The sequence below is a fragment of the Neoarius graeffei genome, chromosome 5, assembly GCF_027579695.1.
Source record: "Neoarius graeffei isolate fNeoGra1 chromosome 5, fNeoGra1.pri, whole genome shotgun sequence".
Taxonomy (NCBI): domain Eukaryota; kingdom Metazoa; phylum Chordata; class Actinopteri; order Siluriformes; family Ariidae; genus Neoarius; species Neoarius graeffei.
The window spans coordinates 27,372,418-27,395,352 of NC_083573.1; the positions used below are offsets into that span (position 1 = coordinate 27,372,418).

At 40.5% G+C, this 22,935-nt stretch overlaps 1 protein-coding gene across 2 annotated transcripts in view; it reads right to left on the minus strand.

The window, feature by feature from the left end:
• Positions 1-22,935, minus strand: part of efna3b (ephrin-A3b) — a 253,485-nt gene that overhangs the window by 17,650 nt on the left and 212,900 nt on the right. The window contains exon 5 of one of the 2 annotated variants that reach the window (XM_060920466.1): positions 21,910-21,973. The exons of the other annotated variant lie outside the window; for it this stretch is intronic. Within the exon in view, the coding sequence (XP_060776449.1) occupies positions 21,957-21,973 (17 nt within the window). The 3' untranslated portion in view covers positions 21,910-21,956. Of the gene's footprint in view, positions 1-21,909; positions 21,974-22,935 lie in introns of those variants that run through there. 2 annotated transcript variants of the gene reach the window in all.

Sequence of the window (22,935 nt, forward strand, 5' to 3'; positions counted from 1 at the left end):
AAGCATGATAAGGAGGCATGCTGTTTTAGGAAAATAATCACTACATTTACAGACACAAAATATTCCTTTTTTTTTCCTTATTCTGAAAAAGACAACATTCCTCCTAACCTGTTTGCATGGCGAATTAAAATGAATATTCCATTAATATTCTCGTTTACATGGAGTCGTAACGTACGACTCCAATTAACGTTAAATGCGCACAGAGGTGACCGTAAACAAGACACAGTAAAGTGTCTCGTAAAGTGTCATAAAATCCTCAAATGAGACGCATATTCTGAATGCACTCTACACACATCCAAAGAATGCTCCCAAAACCATCCATCCATCTATCCCTTCATCCAGTGCAGGGTCACAGGCAATCTGGAGCCTATCCCAGCTGACTATGGGCAAGAGGCGGGGTACACCCTGGACAAGTCGCCAGGTTATCGCAGGGCTGACACATGGAGACAAACAACCATTCACACCTATGGTCAATTTAGAGCCACCAATTAGCCTAACCTGCATGTCTTTGGACTGTGGGGGAAACCGGAGCACCCCCACGCAGACACGGGGAGAACATGCAAACTCCACACAGAAAGGCCCCTGTCGGCCGCTGGACTCAAACTCAGAACCTTCCTGCTGTGAGGTGACAGTGCTAACCACGACACCACCGTGCCGCCCTCAAAACCACATATGCATATGATATATGCATATTGCACGTCTGAAAATTCGGAAAAAGGCTAAAATTGGAATATCCAAACCATTTACGTGATCCAAATTCCGAATACTGTCATACTGGAATATTATAATGCGTGTAAACGTACTGAATGATGCATGATGCGACCTGATGCAAAGCGGAGTTACTCTTACACGTTACTGCAGCAATTTTTATGAAGTACTCTTTATCCATTTGCAGTTGTGGAACATCTGCGTGACAGTTAGTTCCTGTTATCATTTACACTACAGCAACTATTCACAATCATTCCCTCAATGCCCACATCTCATTTTGTATTTACTCTCTTGAAGTTGATAAAAAACGCACCTTGCCAAGCCACAAAGTTTGTTGCTCTGAAGATTTTCCAATGTTAGAAAACAAAGCGTGACACTGGAGATTCAGTCTATAAATGCCTAATAAATATCCCCTCACAGAAAACCAGGCCCTGTGAATGAGCTGTTACTATAGAAACAATAATGCATTAGTATGAGTGCATTTATTTATTTATAAACCTGTGAATTGAGATACAGCCAGCATTGCTAGCAGGAACATGTTGTTCTAGAAATGAATCAACCTTAACCAACTAATCAGAATCAAGAATTCAGCTGCACTTTGGGATAAATAAATACAAACCATGCAGTTTGTTAAAGATGCTATTTATTAGATGTTGACTTCAGATTTCCTCTGTGACTCTGATGATGATCAGCTCTCATGTTAAGAGGTATTCATGAAGGAATTGAGTGAGAAGGTGTTGATTTCCTCACTGCACACTGTGTGTGTACTCTGTGCACTCTGTGGTGTGGATACCAAGACAAAAGTCAGAAATATTCTTGGAATGTTATTTTATCAGCAAAGCCTGCTAGTCATCTCATGCAACCAGTTTTGTGTGTGTGTGTGTGTGTGTGTGTGTGTATGACCTCTACTTCTTTGCAAAGTGATGGGCAGATTTGTAAACACACACCTTGTCACATGGGTCATAGAAGACACCTTGCGTGACGCAAATCTGCAGCCTGACAAACACTTCCAGACACGCAACCAGTGTGTGCGTGTTCAGACATACAGGTTAAACTGTGGAGTGATGTGGGCTCAGTGGTGCCTATCAGCACATAAGTGTTTATCTCCTTAGCTTTGTTTACGTGTGGACTAATAGTTTGATAAAAATGGAAAACCTTTCATGTCATATCCAACACGATAGTTCGGAAACATCTGAGAGACATTTGTCAGATAAATAGTCTTTTTAACAATCTATAAAATGAAACCACAATCGCTAAATGAATATTTGGGTCTTCTCATCAGCCTTTGGGATTCTGATTTCAGAAACATTTGATTCATTTCATGACTGAATTGTTGTGCACCATGATGCATGCTGATAAATATGCAAAATTAATGCAAAAAAATTTAAATTACAGAGAGAATATACATGCAACTACTGGTGTAACACAACCGCGAGCTGGCTTAGTGGTTAGCGTGTCCACCGCTCGACCTGAAGACGGTGAGTTCTTCTCATGGTTGGGTCATACCAAAGACCATTATCAAAATGGTACCGACTGCCATCTGGTGAGGCATGCTGCAATACAGATGTGAGTAGGAAGTCAAATTCCCGCGATTACCAGAGGATCAGCCTCCCACTGTAACCCTAAAGACGTAATTGGCAAGAGGCTGAGGGCTATAGAAACAGAGATTGGCGCCGCCCAGTGTGCTAAGTTCCTGGTTCGTACTGGGACAGGAGACTGCCTGGGAAGACCAGCTCTGTGTCCAAAATCACTCACTACTCACTATATAGTGGACTATATAGTGAGTTCGTCATTTTGTAGTGCTGTCTGAATGGAAAGTGAAAATTATTACACCCTATATAGTGCACTCATAGTATCCCACAATGCACCATGAAAAGTAGTGTACAACCGATGGTCACTAACCAAGCAACATATCCCATCATGCATTGCGGTCGCATTGAGAGAAAAAAAAAAAGTGTGTTGGGGTGAACGGCCGGAGAAAGAAACACATTACAAACGAACATTCAAGTACAATTAAAAATAGTAAGAGAATAAAAAATAGGCTAAAATAGAATAAGATGGATAAAATATAAGAATAAAAGTTACAGTGCAGAGCGAGGAATTCATCAAAAGCCTCAAATTTGATTTAATAAATGGCAGCAGCAAAGAAGAAAGAAAGGAGTCAAGTCAAGTCAAGTTTATTTGTATAGCGCTTTTAACAATAAACATTGTCGCAAAGCAGCTTTACACAATTTGAACGACTTAAAACATGAAGATTCAGTCTTGATTTAAAAGAACTGAAAGATGCAGCAGACACAAAGTACTCTGTATTTATTAATGTAGGAAATACATTCAGTGTAATGTGGATTTATCACAAAAATACATGCATGTATTTATTATTTTGAAAACCCACCAGCTGGCTGATCTGGCACGTTTTAATTGTGCAACAGTAATGACGTAAATAATGGCACGGCAGAGTAGTGTCCGAAAGTGTTTTTTTTTTCATTTTACCAATTAGCTCACAATATAGTCTTCTATATAGAATTCCCTAGATACTAAGTAGAGAATAGTGAATGAGTGAGTGATGTCGGACACAGCCCAGGTCCTGGCACAGGAGGGACTCTGACTGGTTTAATGCAATTTCTGTATTTGTTTAGTGCTCCAAATATCCATATGTGTATCCATATTTGGATTTACTCCAAATATAGGCATGGCCTATTTTCCCCACTATACCCCCAGAAAAAACACGGGGGGAAAAACAATTGTAGAAATACCAGCGCTGTCAGCATGTTCTGTGAATTCTGGCTCTGAGAGTTCCTTAACCTCAGCTACATCACTCCGGTTCATAACTGTCCTCAGCTGAAGTTACAGTGGTGCTTTAAAGTTTGTGAACCCTTTAGAATTTTCTATATTTCTGCATAAATGTGCCATAAAACATCATCAGATTTTCACACAAGTCCTAAAAGTAGATAAAGAGAACCCAGTTAAACAAATGAGACAAAAATATTATACTTGATCATTTATTTATTGAGGAAAATGATCCAATATTACATATCTGTGAGTGGCAAAAGTATGTGAACCTCTAGGGTTAGCAGTTAATTTGAAGGTGAAATTAGAGTCAGGTGTTTTCAATCAATGGGATGACAATCAGGTGTGAGTGGGCACCCTGTTTTATTTAAAGAACAGGGATCTATCAAAGTCTGATCTTCACAACACGTTTGTGGAAGTGTATCATGGCATGAACAAAGGAGATTTCTGAGGACCTCAGAAAAAGCGTTGTTGATGCTCATCAGGCTGGAAAAGGTTACAAAACCATCTCTAAAAAGAGTTTGGACTTCACCAATCCATAGTCAGACAGATTGTGTACAAATGGAGGAAGTTCAAGACCATTGTTACCCTCCCCAAGAGTGGTCGACCAACAAAGATCACTCCAAGAGCAAGGCGTGTAATAGTCGGCGAGGTCACAAAGGACCCCAGGGTAACTTCTAAGCAACTGAAGGCCTCTCTCACATTGGCTAATGTTAATTTTCATGAGTCCACCATCAGGAGAACATTGAACAACCATGGTGTGCATGGCAGGGTTGCAAGGAGAAAGTCACTGCTCTCCAAAAAGAACATTGCTGCTCGTCTGCAGTTTGCTAAAGATCATGTGGATAAGCCAGAAGGCTATTGGAAAAATGTTTTGTGGACGGATGAGACCGAAATAGAACTTTTTGGTTTAAATGAGAAGCGTTATGTTTGCAGAAAGGAAAACAACATTGCATTCCAGCATGAGAGCCTTATCCCATCTGTGAAACATGGTGGTGGTAGTATCATGGTTTGGGCCTGTTTTGCTGCATCTGGGCCAGGACAGCTTGCCATCATTGATGGAACAATGAATTCTGAATTATACCAGCAAATTCTACAGGAATTGTCCATGAACTGAATCTCAAGAGAAGGTGGGTCATGCAGCAAGACAATGACCCTAAGCACACAAGTCGTTCTACCAAAGAATGGTTAAAGAAGAATAAAGTTAATGTTTTGGAATGGCCAATTCAAAGTCCTGACCTTAATCCAATCGAAATGTTGTGGAAGAACCTGAAGCGAGCAGTTCATGTGAGGAAACCCACCAACATCCCAGAGTTGAAGCTGTTCTGTATGGAGAAATGGGCTAAAATTCCTCCAAGCCGGTGTGCAGGACTGATCAACAGTTACCGGAAACGTTTAGTTGCAGTTATTGCTGCTCAAGGGGGTCACACCAGATACTGAATGCAAAGGTTCACATACTTTTGCCACTCACAGATATGTAATATTGGATCATTTTCCTCAATAAATAAATGACCAAGTATAATATTTTGTCTCATTTGTTTAACTGGGCTCTCTTTATCTACTTTTAGGACTTGTGTGAAAATCTGATGATGTTTTAGGTCATATTTATGCAGAAATATAGAAAACTCTAAAGGGTTCAAAAACTTTCAAGCACCACTGTACAGGCCGTCCTGTGATATTTTCATAAAATGTAAACAAATGGATAGTTTATGTTAAGCCCTTTTTCCTGAACAAAGGTACTTAAGAATGAACGAATGAATGAATGTTAATGAACATTGTCTTGGTTACTCCCACAAGTTTCATGTCAGGCTGCTCCTTCACTTCTTTTCTATGTCCCTCAGTCCTGATTCACATCTCTATTCTAAACCAGATGAACCTTTCTGGCAAGCTTTAAAAGAAAAAAAAAAAGTGTATCTCTTATTTGTGGTTGTATTTTCTATCTTTCTATCATTAAATGTTCTGAATAATCATGTATACAGACCATATGTACATGCTGACTCTACTCTCGGAGGTATACTCCTACTCGAAAGTTTATCAGCAGCCTTGGTTTTTTATTACTTGTGTTTCGACTACAATATATTTGTCTATAACTATTTAATGTATGACTCTATGATGTGTCTTTTTTTTTTGTGAGCGCTAGGAAAGTGCCAATATTTTTACATCAAGAAAAGCTAAACTTGTGATGGGACCATCTGGGATAATATATCAGGCTCATCAAAAAACCCGTCACCCAACACACAGTATACTGTAGAACTCCATATATAAAACAGAGACTGAATTGCTCTGCAGCTTTATTGCACATTTTGCTCAAATGACTCATTTGGTATTTATACACACCTTCTGGGATTATAACTGTACATCAAGATATTGTAGTGCCACATCTTCTACTCGATAACTGCAGGTTTACAATCACAGAGACAAGCAGGGTGTGTAAATTGTAGCTGCCACATTACAGCTGCAAAATATACTCATCCATACACTCACAGTTAGATATCACATAGTGTACCAGTCAAAAGTTTGGACACATCTTCTAATTCAGTGTATTTTCTTTATTTTCATTTATTAAAAGTCACTTAATGTCTTAAAGTAATGCTGGATGTCGTTTCTCTTTACTTATTTGAGCAGTTCTTGACATAATATGGATTACTACAGTTGTGGAATAGGGCTATTTACTGTATTATTATTATTAGGGCCCGAGCCCTATGGGCGAAGGCCCTATTGTTCTTGTAAGAGTTCACTATTATTCTTCTTCTTCCGTCTTCTTCTTCTTCTTCCGTCTTCTTCTTCTTCTTTATTTTTCTCCGCTGTTGGGCCATTTTCGGGGCGCTTGCCATGGGCGAAAACGCACGAAATTTGGCACCAGTTCCGAGAATTGCCACCGCTACTCAGAACCAGAAGCCCAAACTTGGCCGGGGCTCCGGGCCTCTATAGCGCCCCCTAAGTCGTTGTGATTTTTGCCTCCCGCATTAAGGTGCCTGGGTGCCATGTAGTTTGTAGTAGTGGCATGCCATTTGGTACGCATATGTATCTCACTAAGCGGGACAAAAATGTAATGCCAATGCATTAGCCACGCCCAACAGGAAGTGAGGTAATTTCACTTTTGTGCGAAATGCATGGCCACGAAGACGGCGCAACTCCTCCTAGACCGTTCATAGGAATGTCACCAAAATTGATACACATCATCTACAGACATGGCTGACAAAAGTTACTAAATATGTTTCACGTAGGATAAACCGTTCAGAAGTTATACGTCAATCAATTTTCGATGCAAAATTTTACATGCTTAAAAATTCATAACAAATCTTCTGATTGCTCAAAACTGCTCATACTTCACACGCAAATCACTTATTGGGCTTCTGACATGGTACCCAATTTCTGTGCTATTTCGCCACTGGGGGCGCTATTTTTGGGCAAAAATTCCAATCTTTCCTCAAATTTGGTCAAACTTCACGGCCACCCTCTTACTACCTCCCATGTCATGTTTACCACATTTTGGAAATTTTCGTCCATGGGGGGCGCTGTTTTTGGCCGACGCTATTGCTCCAAAACGGGTTTTTGGTTAATAATTCCATAATGCTTTTCCTTCACACCACTACCTTGTGAAAGTACGTTGCTGTTGTAGACACTTATTTTTCCAACTCATAATCGCTCATGTACAGCATAGCGCCACCTTCTGACATGGGAAAAACCAAAAAATTTATTCTTCAAATATCTATATCTCATCTTCTATTTACTCAATTGTCATCAAACTTCATACGCAAACTCTTCATAGCTCACCTGACATCTACACCAAATTTTGTGCACTTTCGCCCCTGGGGGTGCTGGTTATGGCAAAAATGATATTGCAGCTTCTGATCTGTCAAACTTGCCAAGCAAACTCTTTACAAGACCCTTATTGGGGCGCTTGCCATGGTCGACAACGCACGAAATTTGGCTCCTTTTTCTTAGACTGCCACCGCTACTGAGAACCAGAAGCCCAGATCCAGGCGGGCCTCAGGGCCTCTATAGCGCCCCCTAACTCGTTGTGATTTTGGCCTCCCGCATTAAGGTGCCTGGTTGCCATGTAGTTTGTAGTAGTGGCATGCCATTTGGTACACATATGTATCTCACTAAGCCGGACACAAATGTAATGCCAATGCATTAGCCACGCCCAACAGGAAGTGAGGTGACTTCACTTTTGTGCGAAATGCATGGCCACGAACACGACGCAACTCCTCCTAGACCGTTCATAGGAATGTCACCAACATTGATACACATGATCTACAGACATGGCTGACAAAAGTTTCTAAACTACGTTTGACGTAGCATAAACCGTTCAGAAGTTATACGTCAATCAATTTTCACTGCAAAATTTTACATGCTTAAAAATTCATAACAAATCTTCTAATTTCTCAAACCTGCTCATACTTCACACGCAAATCACTCATTGGGCTTCTGACATGTTACCCAATTTCTGTGATATTTCGCCACTGGGGGCGCTATTTTTGGGCAAAAAATCCAATCTTTCCTAAAATTTGGTCAAACTTCACGGCCACCCTCTTACTACCTCCCATGTCATGTATACCACATTTTGGGGATTTTAGTCCATGGGGGGCGCTGTTTTTGGCCGACGCAATTGCTCCAACACGGGTTTTTGGTAAATAATTCCGTAATGCTTTTCCTTCACACCACTACCTTGTGGTAATGTCTCTTGCCGAAGAAGCTGTGGAAGGTATTTCGCGGGGACGCATGCCCCCGCCCCCCTTGGCCGCTGGCGCGAGGGCCCGTCGAGGCCGCTTGCGGCTTTAATTATTATTATTATTATTATTATTATTATTTACTATTTGATCTCAAATGCACTAAGAAGTCAAGAAATTGCACTAATTAACTTTTGACGAGGCACACTTGTTAATTGAAAAGCATTCCAGGTGACTACCTCATGAAGGTGGTTAAGATACTGCCAATAGTGTGCAAAGTTTCATCAAGGTAAATGCTGGCTACTTTGAAAAATCTAAAATATGAAAAATATTTTGGTTTTTTTTTTAAACACTTTTTTATTTACTACATAATTCCATATATTATGGACACCAGTGTTTTACTGGGAAATGCACCACTTGTATTTTTCAAACAACCTCCATCCAGGATATGGAGAACCAAAACTGTGACATAAATCTCTATATGTCACTCGTAAAGAAATCGACTGATTAATTGTTTTGATAAATTTGGGGACTTTTTGTTTGTGAATGTGTCGATATAATAAAAATAAAAGAAAAATCATCTGTTGGCTTAAAGATATGAAGATTATCTTCTTGTGTTAAAAAACTTGCATTTTTCATAAGAAATACATCGTGGATCTGAGTGACATAATATCGGCTGGCTTTGAGTGGTCTATCAAATATATTACATTCAACTAGCATGATACTGAGTGAATCGAAGATGAGCAGTTGAATGGAATATATCTGATAGACCATGAAAAAAAAGCCAGCCAATATTATTATTATTATAATACACTCTCTTCATATCAGCATTCTCAAAGGCCAATGCTAGCTTACCCACGACTCGGTGCTGTTAGTGCAGCAGTCCAGTTACCTTCCAGCCGGCGTAGCATTAGTGAAGGCCAATGCTAGCGCAGTCAAGCTAAATATTGTTATTATTTTCCCTGTGGGGAGGCATGGTGGTGTAGTGGTTAGCACTGTCGCCTCACAGCAAGAAGGTCCGGGTTCGAGCCCCGTGGCTGACGAGGGCCTTTCTGTGCAGAGTTTGCATGTTCTCCCCGTGTCCGCGTGGGTTTCCTCCAGGTACTCCAGTTTCCCCCACAGTCTAAAGACATGCAGGTTAGGTTAACTGGTGACTCTAAATTGACCGTGAGTGTGAATGGTTGTCTGTGTCTATGTGTCGGCCCTGTGATGACCTGGCGACTTGTCCAGGGTGTACCCTGCCTTTCGCCCGTAGTCAGCTGGGATATGCTAATTTAGAGTTTTCAGCCAGAGTTAGTTGAGCGAAACCATCGATAATAAATGTTTTTTATTACCGTACTAAAGCTGAATGTTACATACGTTATTGTAAGTAAGGTTGTCATTTTGTTGCTTTTGACAATGCTAATCCTGGAAGAGTGAAATAGGTATGAGGCAGAAGGAGGTGTTGCGACTACACACACACACACACACACACACACACACACACACACACACACACACACACACACACACACGTCTGTATCACACTGTATACACATTGCTCAGGTGGACAGATATGGGCATTCCGTTTCATGTAACTATCATATGGTGAACTGTATTATGGGATTGTCTTCTTCACACATGCAAAGCTCCTTGAAATGCTGTGCAAAATAATAAACCCCCAAAGATAATGTTTGTCAGAAAGATGGGATGGACTTTATTTCAGCAGCAGAAACTCTGCCCAAAATACTCTGCCATAGCCTACATCGTGAGCTCTTTTCTGACTGGTTCTGAGAAAGGCCTATCAGGATTTTGAAGCAATCACCATAGCAACATGTTGCATATTGCGATTTATACCACAGCACTGTCGATGTGTTACTGTATCTATAAAGGGGGTTGTGTGGCAGAGGAGCTCCACGTCTACTGAAATAATAAACAGAACCCCCCCTCACACACACACACCACTTTTTTGAAACGTCTGTCAGTAGATGTTTATTTAACATTACAGAAGGAGTCTCCAGTGTCAGAACTTTGTAAAAGCCATGAAGTTTTTCCCCATGGCTGAGTTTTCATGGCAAATCGATATTGTGTTTCTGGATTCTTGGTAAGATGACAAGCTGTAATTTTTGTATTATTAATTTCCAGGGAAAGAAAAATGAGAGGCTGGTGAGAGAACAACTGTTCATAGTTCCGATAACAGGCACTAACTTGCATTATGGATGTTCGACAACAGGGGTGTCCAAAATTTTTTTCAAAAGGGGCCACATCGAAATAACACAAGGATGTTATTTTAATACTCTGATATGCTAAATCTGTCAGCTCGAGCTACACACAAGCAGATATTCATGCATTCAGGCTTCTTTTCAGGATAAATGACATTCACCACTTAAGTGAAGGACACTTTTGGGAATTCAAGAAATGTGTAGTGGTTGAAATCATTGCCACTTATTAGCTCTAGTAATGTTCTGCTCCCTGTTCACTCTAATAAAGCTGGTTTGTGATGTCCATGATGTTTCATGACATCCCATGAAATTAATGGAGAACTGAAGTCATTTTTAAACTTGCTTTATTTCTTAATTAATGTGTTATTCAATTACGTTTTCGGTTTTAGTAACCTTATATCGTGACTCATATTGGCAACTAATTAATAATAATAATAATAATAATAATAATAATAATAATATGTTCAATTTATATAGCGCCTTTCTCAAAACCCAAGGTCGCGTCACAATAATAGACAAAAAAAGAAAAGAAAAAAGTCCACCAAATAGAGGTCAAGATATCATTCCAGTGGTGTAGCAGCCACAGTCCCACCAAAAGGCGCACAAAAACAAGTCCCACATCTCCAGCACAGCCACCGTGACACCACCAGCAACATCGCTCGAACACCATGCCATGGATCCACAAAGCGAGCACAGAAGCACCGCCACGCAGAACGCTGGTATGTCCCAAACCGCCTGCACAGTTGCCGCAACTCCACCGAGCAACATTGCTCAAAACATCACGCCAAGCATTAAAGCACAGAGCGCTGGACAACCACGATGTTAAAATGAGCAACGAGCTCACTGCAGTCCATAGCTGGGAGCACAGGCATCAGCCACAGCGAACCAAGGCCTGGAGGGAACCAACGCCCAAAACTGGGTCCAGAGCTACACCACAACCGGCGGACAAAAGCACTCAAACAAACATCAAACACAGAAAAAAGAAAAAAAAATTAAAATAAAAAAGGAGAGAAAATAAAATAAAAAAGCTTTTATTAAAATTGCAATTCAACATTATACTTATCAGCCTATTCGTTTTTTAGCCATGTTGAATTTAGTTCGTTTGGTCCACGGCAGGCGTCACTTATCCACACAATCTTCACGAGACTTGTGCGAGACTTTGAAACGTGAGGTGTCAGCCAGGTGTCAGTGCTGCCATTTTGAAAACTGTTTTCCAAACGAAATATTGCACAAAAATGAGTTTAAATGACGATTACTGCCTGCTTTTTTCAAACTTTCCTGATTGCTATCAAAACAAACAAAACTTCTGGCTTGAGTCCATCAGCATTCAAAAGAGGGCACGCGCATCTTTTGACAACGTTGGCAGATGTTGGTCACTTTGATTTCCGCTGTACGTTTTACTTCCATCCTACGATGTCTCGCACACGTCTCAACGAATCTCGTTTACGGCCATTGCTTTGGCATATGGACTGGTATATTACACAGCATATTTCAAACACTCATAACTTGCTATAGCAGTGACAAAATAGCTATCAAAAATGCATTCCTATATTTAATAAAATGAGAAATAGAATATTGATAATAAAAAATTGCCTTCAGATCTCCTTTAAATTCCAGCCTCTTGACATACAGAGGCACATGCATTAGCTATGACTCGATGAAAATATGTTCTTGGTTCCAGCTCTTTTGAAATCACTCTTTTTTTTCCACTGTTATCTTTGTGCTTTTTCTCTGCAGTCATAACTAAATACAGTACAATTAAGTCAATGAATTTGCAGGTCGAGTCATTTCGCCAAATGTCATTACCGTCAAATAAGAGGAAAAACTGCGATGTACTGATCGTTAAGACTCCTAATACACGTCCTAAAGACCTTTACATACCAGTTAACTCTAACATTTATATTTTTTTAATTGTTCTTTTTGTCATGAGTACTTTCACACAGAACGCGAATGCTATGCAGCAAAAAAGCGGCATTTTTTTTCCCCACAAGGTCGATTTTTCTGAGCTTTTGCACCACGAATAAACACATCGACCAATCACATTCTGCAGAAAAGACATCACATGGTAACATAGGAGACAGCTGGAAAAAGATCTTCGAATGTCGCAACGGGTCTCAGCTGTGCACCGGTGTCACTCACATCCGATATGTTGTGTTAACCTGTAAACACACAGCACTGCGAGCATTGCTTTCTTTCTTGTTGCCCAGCATCCCATCTCTCAGCTTCAACCCCTGAACTGGATTACTCAATTGTCCCTACTGTCCTTTCTACCCAAAATATTCTCTTTCTTAAGAGCATGTCTATAATTATCATCTTCATGACTAGACGAAGGGCAGCACGGTGGTGTAGTGGTTAGCGCTGTCGCCTCACAGCAAGAAGGTCCGGGTTCGAGCCCCGTGGCCGGCGAGGGCCTTTCTGTGCGGAGTTTGCATGTTCTCCCCGTGTCTGTGTGGGTTTCCTCCGGGTGCTCCGGTTTCCTCCGGGTGCTCCGGTTTCCCCCACAGTCCAAAGACATGCAGGTTAGGTTAACTGGTGACTCTAAATTGACCGTAGGTGTGAATGTGAGTGTGAATGGTTGTCTGTGTCTATGTGTCGGCCCTGTGATGACCTGGCAACTTGTCCAGGGTGTACCCCGCCTTTCACCCGTAGTCAGCTGGGATAGGCTCCAGCTTGCCTGCGACCCTGTAGAACAGGATAAAGCGGCTAGAGATAATGAGATGAGATGAGGGACAATATCCATCTATTATCTGTAACCGCTTATTCTATACAGGGTCGCAGGCAAGCTGGAGCCTATCCCAGCTGACTATGGGCGAGAGGCGGGGTACACCCTGGACAAGTCGCCAGATCATTGCAGGGCTGACACGTAGAGACAAACAACCATTCACACTCACATTCACACCTACAGTCAATTTAGAGCCACCAATTAACCTAACCTGCATGTCTTTGGACTGTGGGGGAAACCGGAGCACCCGGAGGAAACCCACGCAGACACGGGGAGAACATGCAAACTCCACACAGAAAGTCCCCTGTCGGCCACTGGGCTTGAACTCAGAACCTTCTTACTGTGAGGTGACAGTGCTAACCACTACACCACCATGCTGCCTAGGTTATTAACAATATTTACAAATGACACCACTACAGCAGACTCCAAGCGATTCCGACTGACACGGCTATATTTAAGTTCGACATGTCAGTCATGTTGATTCCCGATTTACGGATTAGCAGCTGATTACGAGGTCCCACCCCATTGAGAGGTCTACCAATCATCGTAAAGTCAACCTGTGCATCCAAATGATGCATTAAAAGCCTATTGTTCAATGAGTGTTAATCTTTCGTAGCGACAGTGAGAACCATTACACCACCATGCCACCCGTCACACAAAATAAGTAAGCATATTTCATTCTGAAGCTGAATACAGATAAGAGCCTTGGCTGTCATACTGTGTGGGACATGTAGAGAGAAATTATGGTGCCATTTGAGGAATTTGAAACATTTCGGTTTTCTTGAACTATGCTTTGTTCTCAGTTGTACTTGTACTTGATTTTTTTCATCATAATATTCGAGAGAGAGAGAGAGAGAGAGAGAGAGAGAGAGAGAGAGAGATTGGTATCATATTCTGTTCCCAATATGTCAGCCTCCAGTCTGTTGCCTCATACACTGTGTACTCTCAGTGCAACTCCAGTAATACAGTCAAAACTGCTGTATCTTGCATACTGTAGCTTGTTCTGCAAGGACTTTTTTTTCCTGAAATGACTTGGAGACTGCTGTCCAGTGAACAATGTCTTCTATAATTTGTTTGCACTTTAACATGGCCTCACACTCGCTTCTCTACACCGGTGTTTTGTGAAAGACATTTCGATAATGGCGTAATTGCAATTTAAAACACTTCACATCCAGGTGGATATTTGATGCTTCTAAATGGATTTTTTTCCCCATTAGAAATCTATCATAGTGTATAAAGAGGTGCATTTAATTTTGACATGAACATGCAGCTAAAATCATGCAATTGCTTGTTTCGATGTAAAAGCTGTTCATTTGAAATGAGTTCACTGATATTCACTGCAATGTTATTTAGCCTATGAGGTAAGGTTGGATGTTATGTAATGCTAAAAACATCCTTAAACATCATCAAGGAAAAAAAACCCTCTAAAATAATGACAAGTTAAGAATCTAAAATAAAAGATTGTGAGCTATATGAGGCTGCATGGTGCATTTGATAGTGAAAAGTAATTGAACGCTGCCTGAGGGAAGATCAGTGGAGGGTGTTTGGGATTAGTGCGTGTTTGTGTTCGTGCTGGAATTCTGCTCATATCCAGGAAGTCAGCTGACGCATCAGGCGTGCTGTAAGTACTGTAGTAGTATTACGTGTCAAACATCAGATAAGTCAGCTGACTTCAGTGCAGATCCTTCGACTAACTCCTCCTTCGGAGGAGTTTTTGAAAAAAAGTGTTTGTATGTGTCAGAATTTACAGGAAGAAATAGCACCTAGACCTGTCATACCTTCCATGGAATGTGCCAGAGTACACACTGTGACATTCTTCTGTATTTTTTCCCTCTCTATCTTTAATACAGTATGAAATCTGATTGTGCATTTGCCCTTCATACCATGTGATGGTGCAAGACTCAAGTTTAACATAAACTGATCTTGGTTCAGTTTGTAAGACTGGTTTTGTTGATGAAAGACAAGCTATCGTCTCAAGAAGACAAAAAATACGCTTGGCTGGTGTAACTTTCTTGTTGTTGGAAACATTTTTCAGAACTAATCTTTTTTTCAGGATGATCTTTATTACTTTATCACAAAGGATGAGCTTTAACTATAGATGTAACTATCAAGCCCTAGGTCATCAATACTTTTGATCATTTACTTAATTCCTCCATCTTCAAACAGATATTTAGTACTGTGCAAAAGTCTTAGGCACATGTAAAGAAATGCTGTAGACAAAAAAAGGCTTAAATTAATTAAATGAAATGTTTCAACATTAAAAAATACTATAAACAATAATCAGGAAGCCATAATAAATGAAACAAAGTCAATATTCGGTGTTAGACGACACTTTGCTCAAAAAAAAAAATAGTAGTCTCAGGTACAATGAGTACAGTTTTATAAGGAAATGAGCTGTAGGCGACAGTCCTTCTGGACACTTTGACTGTCACACTTGCTTCTGGATTTTGCACCAAAACCCAGAAGCCTTCATTATGTTTTCTTTTTTCATCTGAAAAGTGGTCTCTTGTGTAATATGCTGCTCAGATACAAACTTTTTTTTTCCTGTGACATTTAATTTTGTGCTGGAAAACAAACGTTTGTAACTCTAAAATGTTTTTGTACTGACTCGATAATGTAGAAGTTGTAAAATAGAAATCTATAACAAAGTTTGTATGAAAATGAAATGGGGGACTAAGACTTTTCCACAATACTGTATAAATTTGAAAAGGAAATGGATAGCTTGTCTTCATGCTTGGTTTGTTACTCTAGAATTCTGTATACATGCATACTACAGATCAGTTTTTGTTCATTGTTTTTGGTCTTATTGAGCAGTAAAAAATAAGTGACTATTCATGTATTTGGCAGTTTTCTGAGTGACAGTGGTTGGAGCTGTTATGAGAAAGTTTGTCTGAAACTTTCTCACAAACTACATAATGCCTTAATGTTAGGCTTAATGGGTAAAAATGGGCAAAAATTTGTCACGACAAACATTACTTTCCTAATGTGACAAAAAAGAAGCAGTATCATGTAAAAAAAAGAAAAGCATTGTGTAAAAATACAACTTCATTAGCATTATGGCTTGTGTGGTAGCGTTGGCTGCCTCACAGCCCCAGGGTCTCTGGCTCGAACATGAGCTCATGTGCAGGGTTTCGCATGTTCTCCCCATTTCCATGTAGGTTCCCTTTGGGTTCTCTGGTTTACTCTAAAAACATGTCCGTAGGTGAACTGGAGACTCTAAATAGCTCTGAGGTGTGCATGAGAATGGCAGCTTAGACACAGTACCAATCAAAACCTTGGACACACCTTCTAATTCAGTGTTTTTTCTTCATTTTTATGAATTAAAAGACACTTCATGTCTTAAAGTAATGATGGATGCCGTTTCTCTTTACTTAGGGAAGCGGTTCTTGACATAATATGGATTACTACAGTTGTGGAATAGATAATAAGATAATGCCAATAGTGTGCAAAGCGTCATCAAGGTAAACACTGGCTACTTTGAAGAATCTAAAATATGAAACATATTTTGTTTTTTTCCACATTTTTTTGTTTGCCACATAATTCCATATACATGTTATTTCATAGTGTTGATGTCTTCAGTATTGTTCTACAGTGTAGAAAATAGTCACAATACAGAAAAACCTATGAATGAGTCGGGGTGTACAAACTTTTTACTGGTATTCTAGATGTATCATGAATGTTAACACTCATCCACAGGTCTTTAGAATCTAAAATAATAATAAACACAACCAATCGAATTTACTGTGCCAACACAGCTAAAAGAGGCTTTTTTCCTCCCTGACCTTTGAATTGAAATCTCAGGTGTTGGCCCGAGGTATCACTCTGGTTTTTTGACCCCAAAAGCAGCTACGTTGCTTGCTGAAGAAGGAAATGACAGCTATCCCTCATAGCAAGAAGATTTGGCCCAGCGCCATTTTCAGTAAGGCTACATTTTCTGAGTTCACCCCAGCTGAGAGCCGCACCTTAATTAAAAAAATTTGCGAGTACAACAATTAATGCACGACACCCACATGTTGTGCATCACTAAGCTGGCCCAGATTTTAAGGGCTGAACAAAAAGGGATCGAGCTTGACTTGCATATAAACAACACATTTCAGAAAATCCATCCATTATCCGTAACCGCTGATCCTGTGCAGGGTCACAGGCAAGCTGGAGCCTATCCCAGGGTACACCCTGGACAAGTCACTAGATCATCACAGGGCTGACACATAGAGACAAACAACCATTCACACCTACGGTCAATTTAGAGCCTAACCTGCATGTCTTTGTACTGTGGGGGAAACCAGAGCACCTGGAAGAAATCCATGCAGACACAGGGAGAACATGCAAACTCCACAGCCACTGGGCTCAAACCCAGAACCTTCTTGCTGTGAGGTGACAGTGCTAACCACCGTGCCACCTAGGTTAGTACAACCCCGATTCCAAAAAAGTTGGGACAAAGTACAAATTGTAAATAAAAACGGAATGCAATAATTTACAAATCTCAAAAACTGATATTGTATTCACAATAGAACATAGACAACATATCAAATGTTGAAAGTGAGACATTTTGAAAGTTCATGCCAAATATTGGCTCATTTGAAATTTCATGACAGCAACACAGCTCAAAAAAGTTGGGACAGAGGCAATAAGAGGCTGGAAAAGTTAAAGGTACAAAAAAGGAACAGCTGGAAGACCAAACTGCAACTCATTAGGTCAACTGGCAATAGGCCATTAACATGACTGGGTATAAAAAGAGCATCTTGGAGTGGCAGCGGCTCTCAGAAGTAAAGATGGGAAGAGGATCACCAATCCCCCTAATTCTGCGCCGACAAATAGTGGAGCAATATCAGAAAGGAGTTCAACAGTGTAAAATTGCAAAGAGTTTGAACATATCATCATCTACAGTGCATAATATCATCAAAAGATTCAGAGAATCTGGAAGAATCCCTGTGTGTAAGGGTCAAGGCCGGAAAACCATAGATGCCCGTGATCTTCGGGCCCTTAGACGGCACTGCATCACATACAGGCATGCTTCTGTATTGGAAATCACAAAATGGGCTCAGGAATATTTCCAGAGAATATTATCTGTGAACACAATTCACCGTGCCATCCGCCGTTGCCAGCTAAAACTCTATAGTTCAAAGAAGAAGCCGTATCTAAACATGATCCAGAAGTCCAGACGTCTTCTCTGGGCCAAAGGTCATTTAAAATGGACTGTGGCAAAGTGGAAAACTGTTCTGTGGTCAGACAAATCAAAATGTGAAATTCTTTATGGAAATCAGGGACGCCGTGTCATTCGGACTAAAGAGGAGAAGGATGACCCAAGTTGTTATCAGCGCTCAGTTCAGAAGTCTGCATCTCTGATGGTATGGGGTTGCATTAGTGCGTGTGGTATGGGCAGCTTACACATCTGGAAAGATACCGTCAATGCTGAAAGGTATATCCAGGTTCTAGAGCAACATATGCTCCCATCCAGACGACGTCTCTTTCAGGGAAGACCTTGAATTTTCCAACATGACAATGCCAAACCACATACTGCATCAATTACAGCATCATGGCTGCGTAGAAGAAGGGTCCGGGTACTGAACTGGCCAGCCTGCAGTCCAGATCTTTCACCCATAGAAAACATTTGGCGCATCATAAAACGGAAGATACGACAAAAAAGACCTAAGACAGTTGAGCAACTACAATCCTACATTAGACAAGAATGGGTTAACATTCCTATCCCTAAACTTGAGCAACTTGTCTCCTCAGTCCCCAGACGTTTACAGACTGTTGTAAAGAGAAAAGGGGATGTCTCACAGTGGTAAACATGGCCTTGTCCCAACTTTTTTGAGATGTGTTGTTGTCATGAAATTTAAAATCACCTAATTTTTCTCTTTAAATTTTCTCAGTTTAAACATTTGATATGTCATCTATGTTCTATTCTGAATAAAATATGGAATTTTGAAACTTCCACATCATTGCATTCCGTTTTTATTTACAATTTGTACTTTGTCCCAACTTTTTTGGAATCGGGGTTGTAACAGTATTTACAAATGATACCACTACAGCAGACTCCAAGCGATTCCGACTGACACAGAGAAGTTTGACATGTCAGTCATGTTGATTCCCGATTTACGGATTAGCAGCTGGTTACAAGGTCTCGCCCCTTTGAGAGGTCTACCAATCATCATAAAGTCAACCTGTGCATCCAAATGATGCGTTAAAAGCCAATTGTTCAATGAGTGTTAATCTTTCGTCCCAATAAAACAGCAACTAGACGAACACCTACCTAACACAACTGATTGACGCACGGGGTTTCAATAGCTGTCTATCAGTGGCTTCACAGGAGATTCTCATGCAGGCTGCACTATGCGCTGGAAATAGTTTGAGTTTCCTGAACGAACAACATGATATTGCAGTGAGATACACTCATTGGCCACTTTATTAGGAATACCCATACACCTGCAGTTTAACGCAGTTATCTAATCAGCCGATCCCTTGACAGCAGCACAATGCATAAAATCATGCAGATACAAATCAAAAGCTTCAGTTAATGTTCACTTCAAACATCAGAATGGGAAAAATTGTGATCTCAAAGAAAGTGTGACTTTCACTGTGGCATGGGGGTTGGTTTGAGCCAGATGGACTGGTTTGAATATTTCGGAAACTGCTGACCTCCTCGGGTTTTCACACACAACAGTCTCTAGAGTTTACACAGAATGGTGCGAAAAACAAAGAACATTGAGTGAGCGACAGTTCTGTGGGTGGAAACAAATGCCTTGTTGATCAGAGAGATCAGAGGAAAATGGCCAGTTTGGTTCGAGCTGCCAGTTAGGATATAGTAACTCATAGCAACTGTTTACAACCGTGGTGAGCAGAAAAGCATCTCAGCATGCAACAGCAGAAGACCACATTGGGTTCCACTCCTGCAGCCAAGAACAGGAATCTTAGAATCAAGAACAAGTTCCTATTAAAGCGGCCAGGAGTGTATTTGATCACTTGATTTGCTAAAATATTGAATTCGATGAAGACTAATGAATAATATAGACAGTCTGCTGCCTGGATTCCCATGTAGTCTTAAAGCAATTGCCTGTGCTGCATGATTCCGCTGCAATGATGTCTTCCCAAATTACTCCCCGTTTTCCAGGATCCACCCGACCCTGACCAGTGGAAAGCAATTACTGGAGATAACTCAATGAAATAACATTTCGCTTAACCATTTTAATAGCAAATACATCAGCAAGCTGGTGTAAAATATCTGTGAATTGGTCTTATCCAAAAAATTAGCCTCTTATTCTTAACCTCACTTCACTTCATCCACAGTTTAGATTCACTTTAGCACTTCAATACGTTTCTTTTTCACATTATTAACCGTATGAATAGTACTGCCAGTACATTCAAATAATGTTACTGGCATTTCTGGTATTACCCAAGACTGTTATCAGCCTCACAAATGAGTAAGAGCTATATGATATACCAGAGGGAAGTTCAGCCTCAGAGCTGTGTGTTACTGTATGTAATGCAGAAAAGAGACTGAAACAGGTTTGTTTTCTTTCTTTTTGTTTTGTATTGATATAGATTTTCAATCCAGTGAGCCATCGTTAATCTTACTCTTTAAGCTAAATATCAGAGAGAGCGAAGTTTGTCTCAATCTGAGAAATACTGAGCCATCAGTCACTCAGACGTTTCGGCCTCTTGTGGTTGCGGTCCTTTCCTCTCTGGCCTCCGTGTAAGCTGATACTCGCAACACAATTATAAAGAGAGCAAGAAGTCCGGGTTTGTGTATCGGAAAGAAGACCCACCCACAGCCATCCCTGAACTAGAATTTTCATTAAAGTGTCACCCAGGAGGCAAACTTTCTGTAAACTAATCTCTGTTAACTTAATAACATTACAGGCACTGATAAAAATATATATATAATTAGAACTTTATTGATTTCATTTTCACCATGAAAATGATTCTGCTTCTGCCGGGACGAGTCAGTCGAAGTCGAGTCCAGTTGAGTCCAGTCAGTTCTCTCATAGCCCAGATTTTGTCCTTGAGCTGACTCGCTGTGACAGAGTCGGGTATAACTTCCTGTCAGACCGAAGGCCTGACAGGAAAAGGAGGGGGCATGAGGGCTAGTGCTGTCAGAGCTAATCATAGCTAATGCTAGGCTTTGCATCATGATGCTCATCAGCACTAACTATAGCTCACACCTTGTTTGACTCATGGTTATGCTGTAGCAACATCCTTCAACTCTTTAGCCTGCTGTTGTCGCTACATAATAAGACTGATAATAGTCATCAGCAGGGGCGTGTGTTCATGCTACTGTTACACAGCACACAGGAGTTGATTAAAAGATGCTTGTAAATCAATGTCTGTTGTCAGTGTCTGCTCATATACCAGTGTCCAGTGTGGATTTTTATTTTTTTTAATATCAGCTTGAGTTTGAGATATTTAGTGCCTGAAAGGATGTGTTTGTAAGTGCAAAGTTCAAATTAGGGCAAACAAAATGGACAAAATATTGTGTATTGTGATAACTGTACGTTGTTCCTTATCAGGCTATGCCTTACAATACATATGAAACAAATATGCTGCATGAAAAGCGGGGTGGCACAGTGGTGTAGTGGTTAGCACTGTCGCTTCACAGCAAGAAGGTTCTGGGTTCGAGCCCAGTGGCTGAGGGGGGCCTTTCTGTGTGGAGTTTGCATGTTCTCCCTGTGTCTGCGTGGGTTTTCGCTGGCTGCTCTGGTTTCCTCCACAGTCCAAAGAGATGCAGGTTAGGCTAACTGGTGTCTCTAAATTGACCATGAGTGTGAATGGTTGTTTGTCTCTATGTGTCAGCCCTGTGATGATCTGGTGACTTGTCCAAGGTGTACCCTGCCTCTTGCTCACAGTCAGCTGGGCTAGGCTCTAGCTTGCCTGCGACCCTGCACAGGATAAGTGGTTACAGATAATGGATGGATATGTTGATTGTTCTATATACAAGCAAATACTTGAATTAGGTATGTAACATTATATTGTATGTTGATAAATCAAGATACAAATTTATGATGATTCAAATCAAAATAAAAAATGAATTGTAATTATTATCAGGCTGTGTAATCTGTTAGTTTTTCCTAGCTCTAACTGCATTGTTTAGGCAGCAGAGGTATTGTACAATAACATATAACATCAGGAATACACATGACTTCACCCTAAGAGGAAGTAACACAGCTCTAATGCTGCAAAAACACACGCACAAAAACCACTACACCATCGTGCTGCCACATATAGACATATTCGCCTTTTAAATCTATAATGTCAATGATATGCTTTCCTGTTTTTAGGAGGTAAATAAAAATATATATATATCACTCATTACAATTAGCTGTCTAGTTTGGTGCTTAGAAAAGATGAACAAGGAGGCAGCCATGTTTTCCCCCCACTTTGTAGCTCAAATGCACTGAGGCAACTTGAATGCAGCCAGATTGATTCCAGTTGCGAAGTCTTGCCATGAATATTGCCCATTAAGTCAGAGACTTTGCTTCTCATGTTCTAGCTTTCCTGCTTTCATATCTCGCTTGTTTTCTTGTTTCCTGTACATAGATTATTCTTATTCGTTTGTTGCCTGCCTGTCCTCTGACCCAAACTATGATACCCATTATTGGATTTCCCTCAATAAAATACACACTGAGTTTACGCACTTGTGTCCTGTATCTCCTCTACACACATTACAGCATTCTTATTTCTGAAGTCTCAGTACTGCTGAGGTGACAATGACTTACACATCAAATATACTGTGTGACATGAGTGTTGTTGCTGTTGACATTTTCAGAAAATGATAAGCGTGACAATATTAGAATTGTGAGCAAGCAGAAGAGTGTGAATTGCTGTGAGATTGTGAGATTAG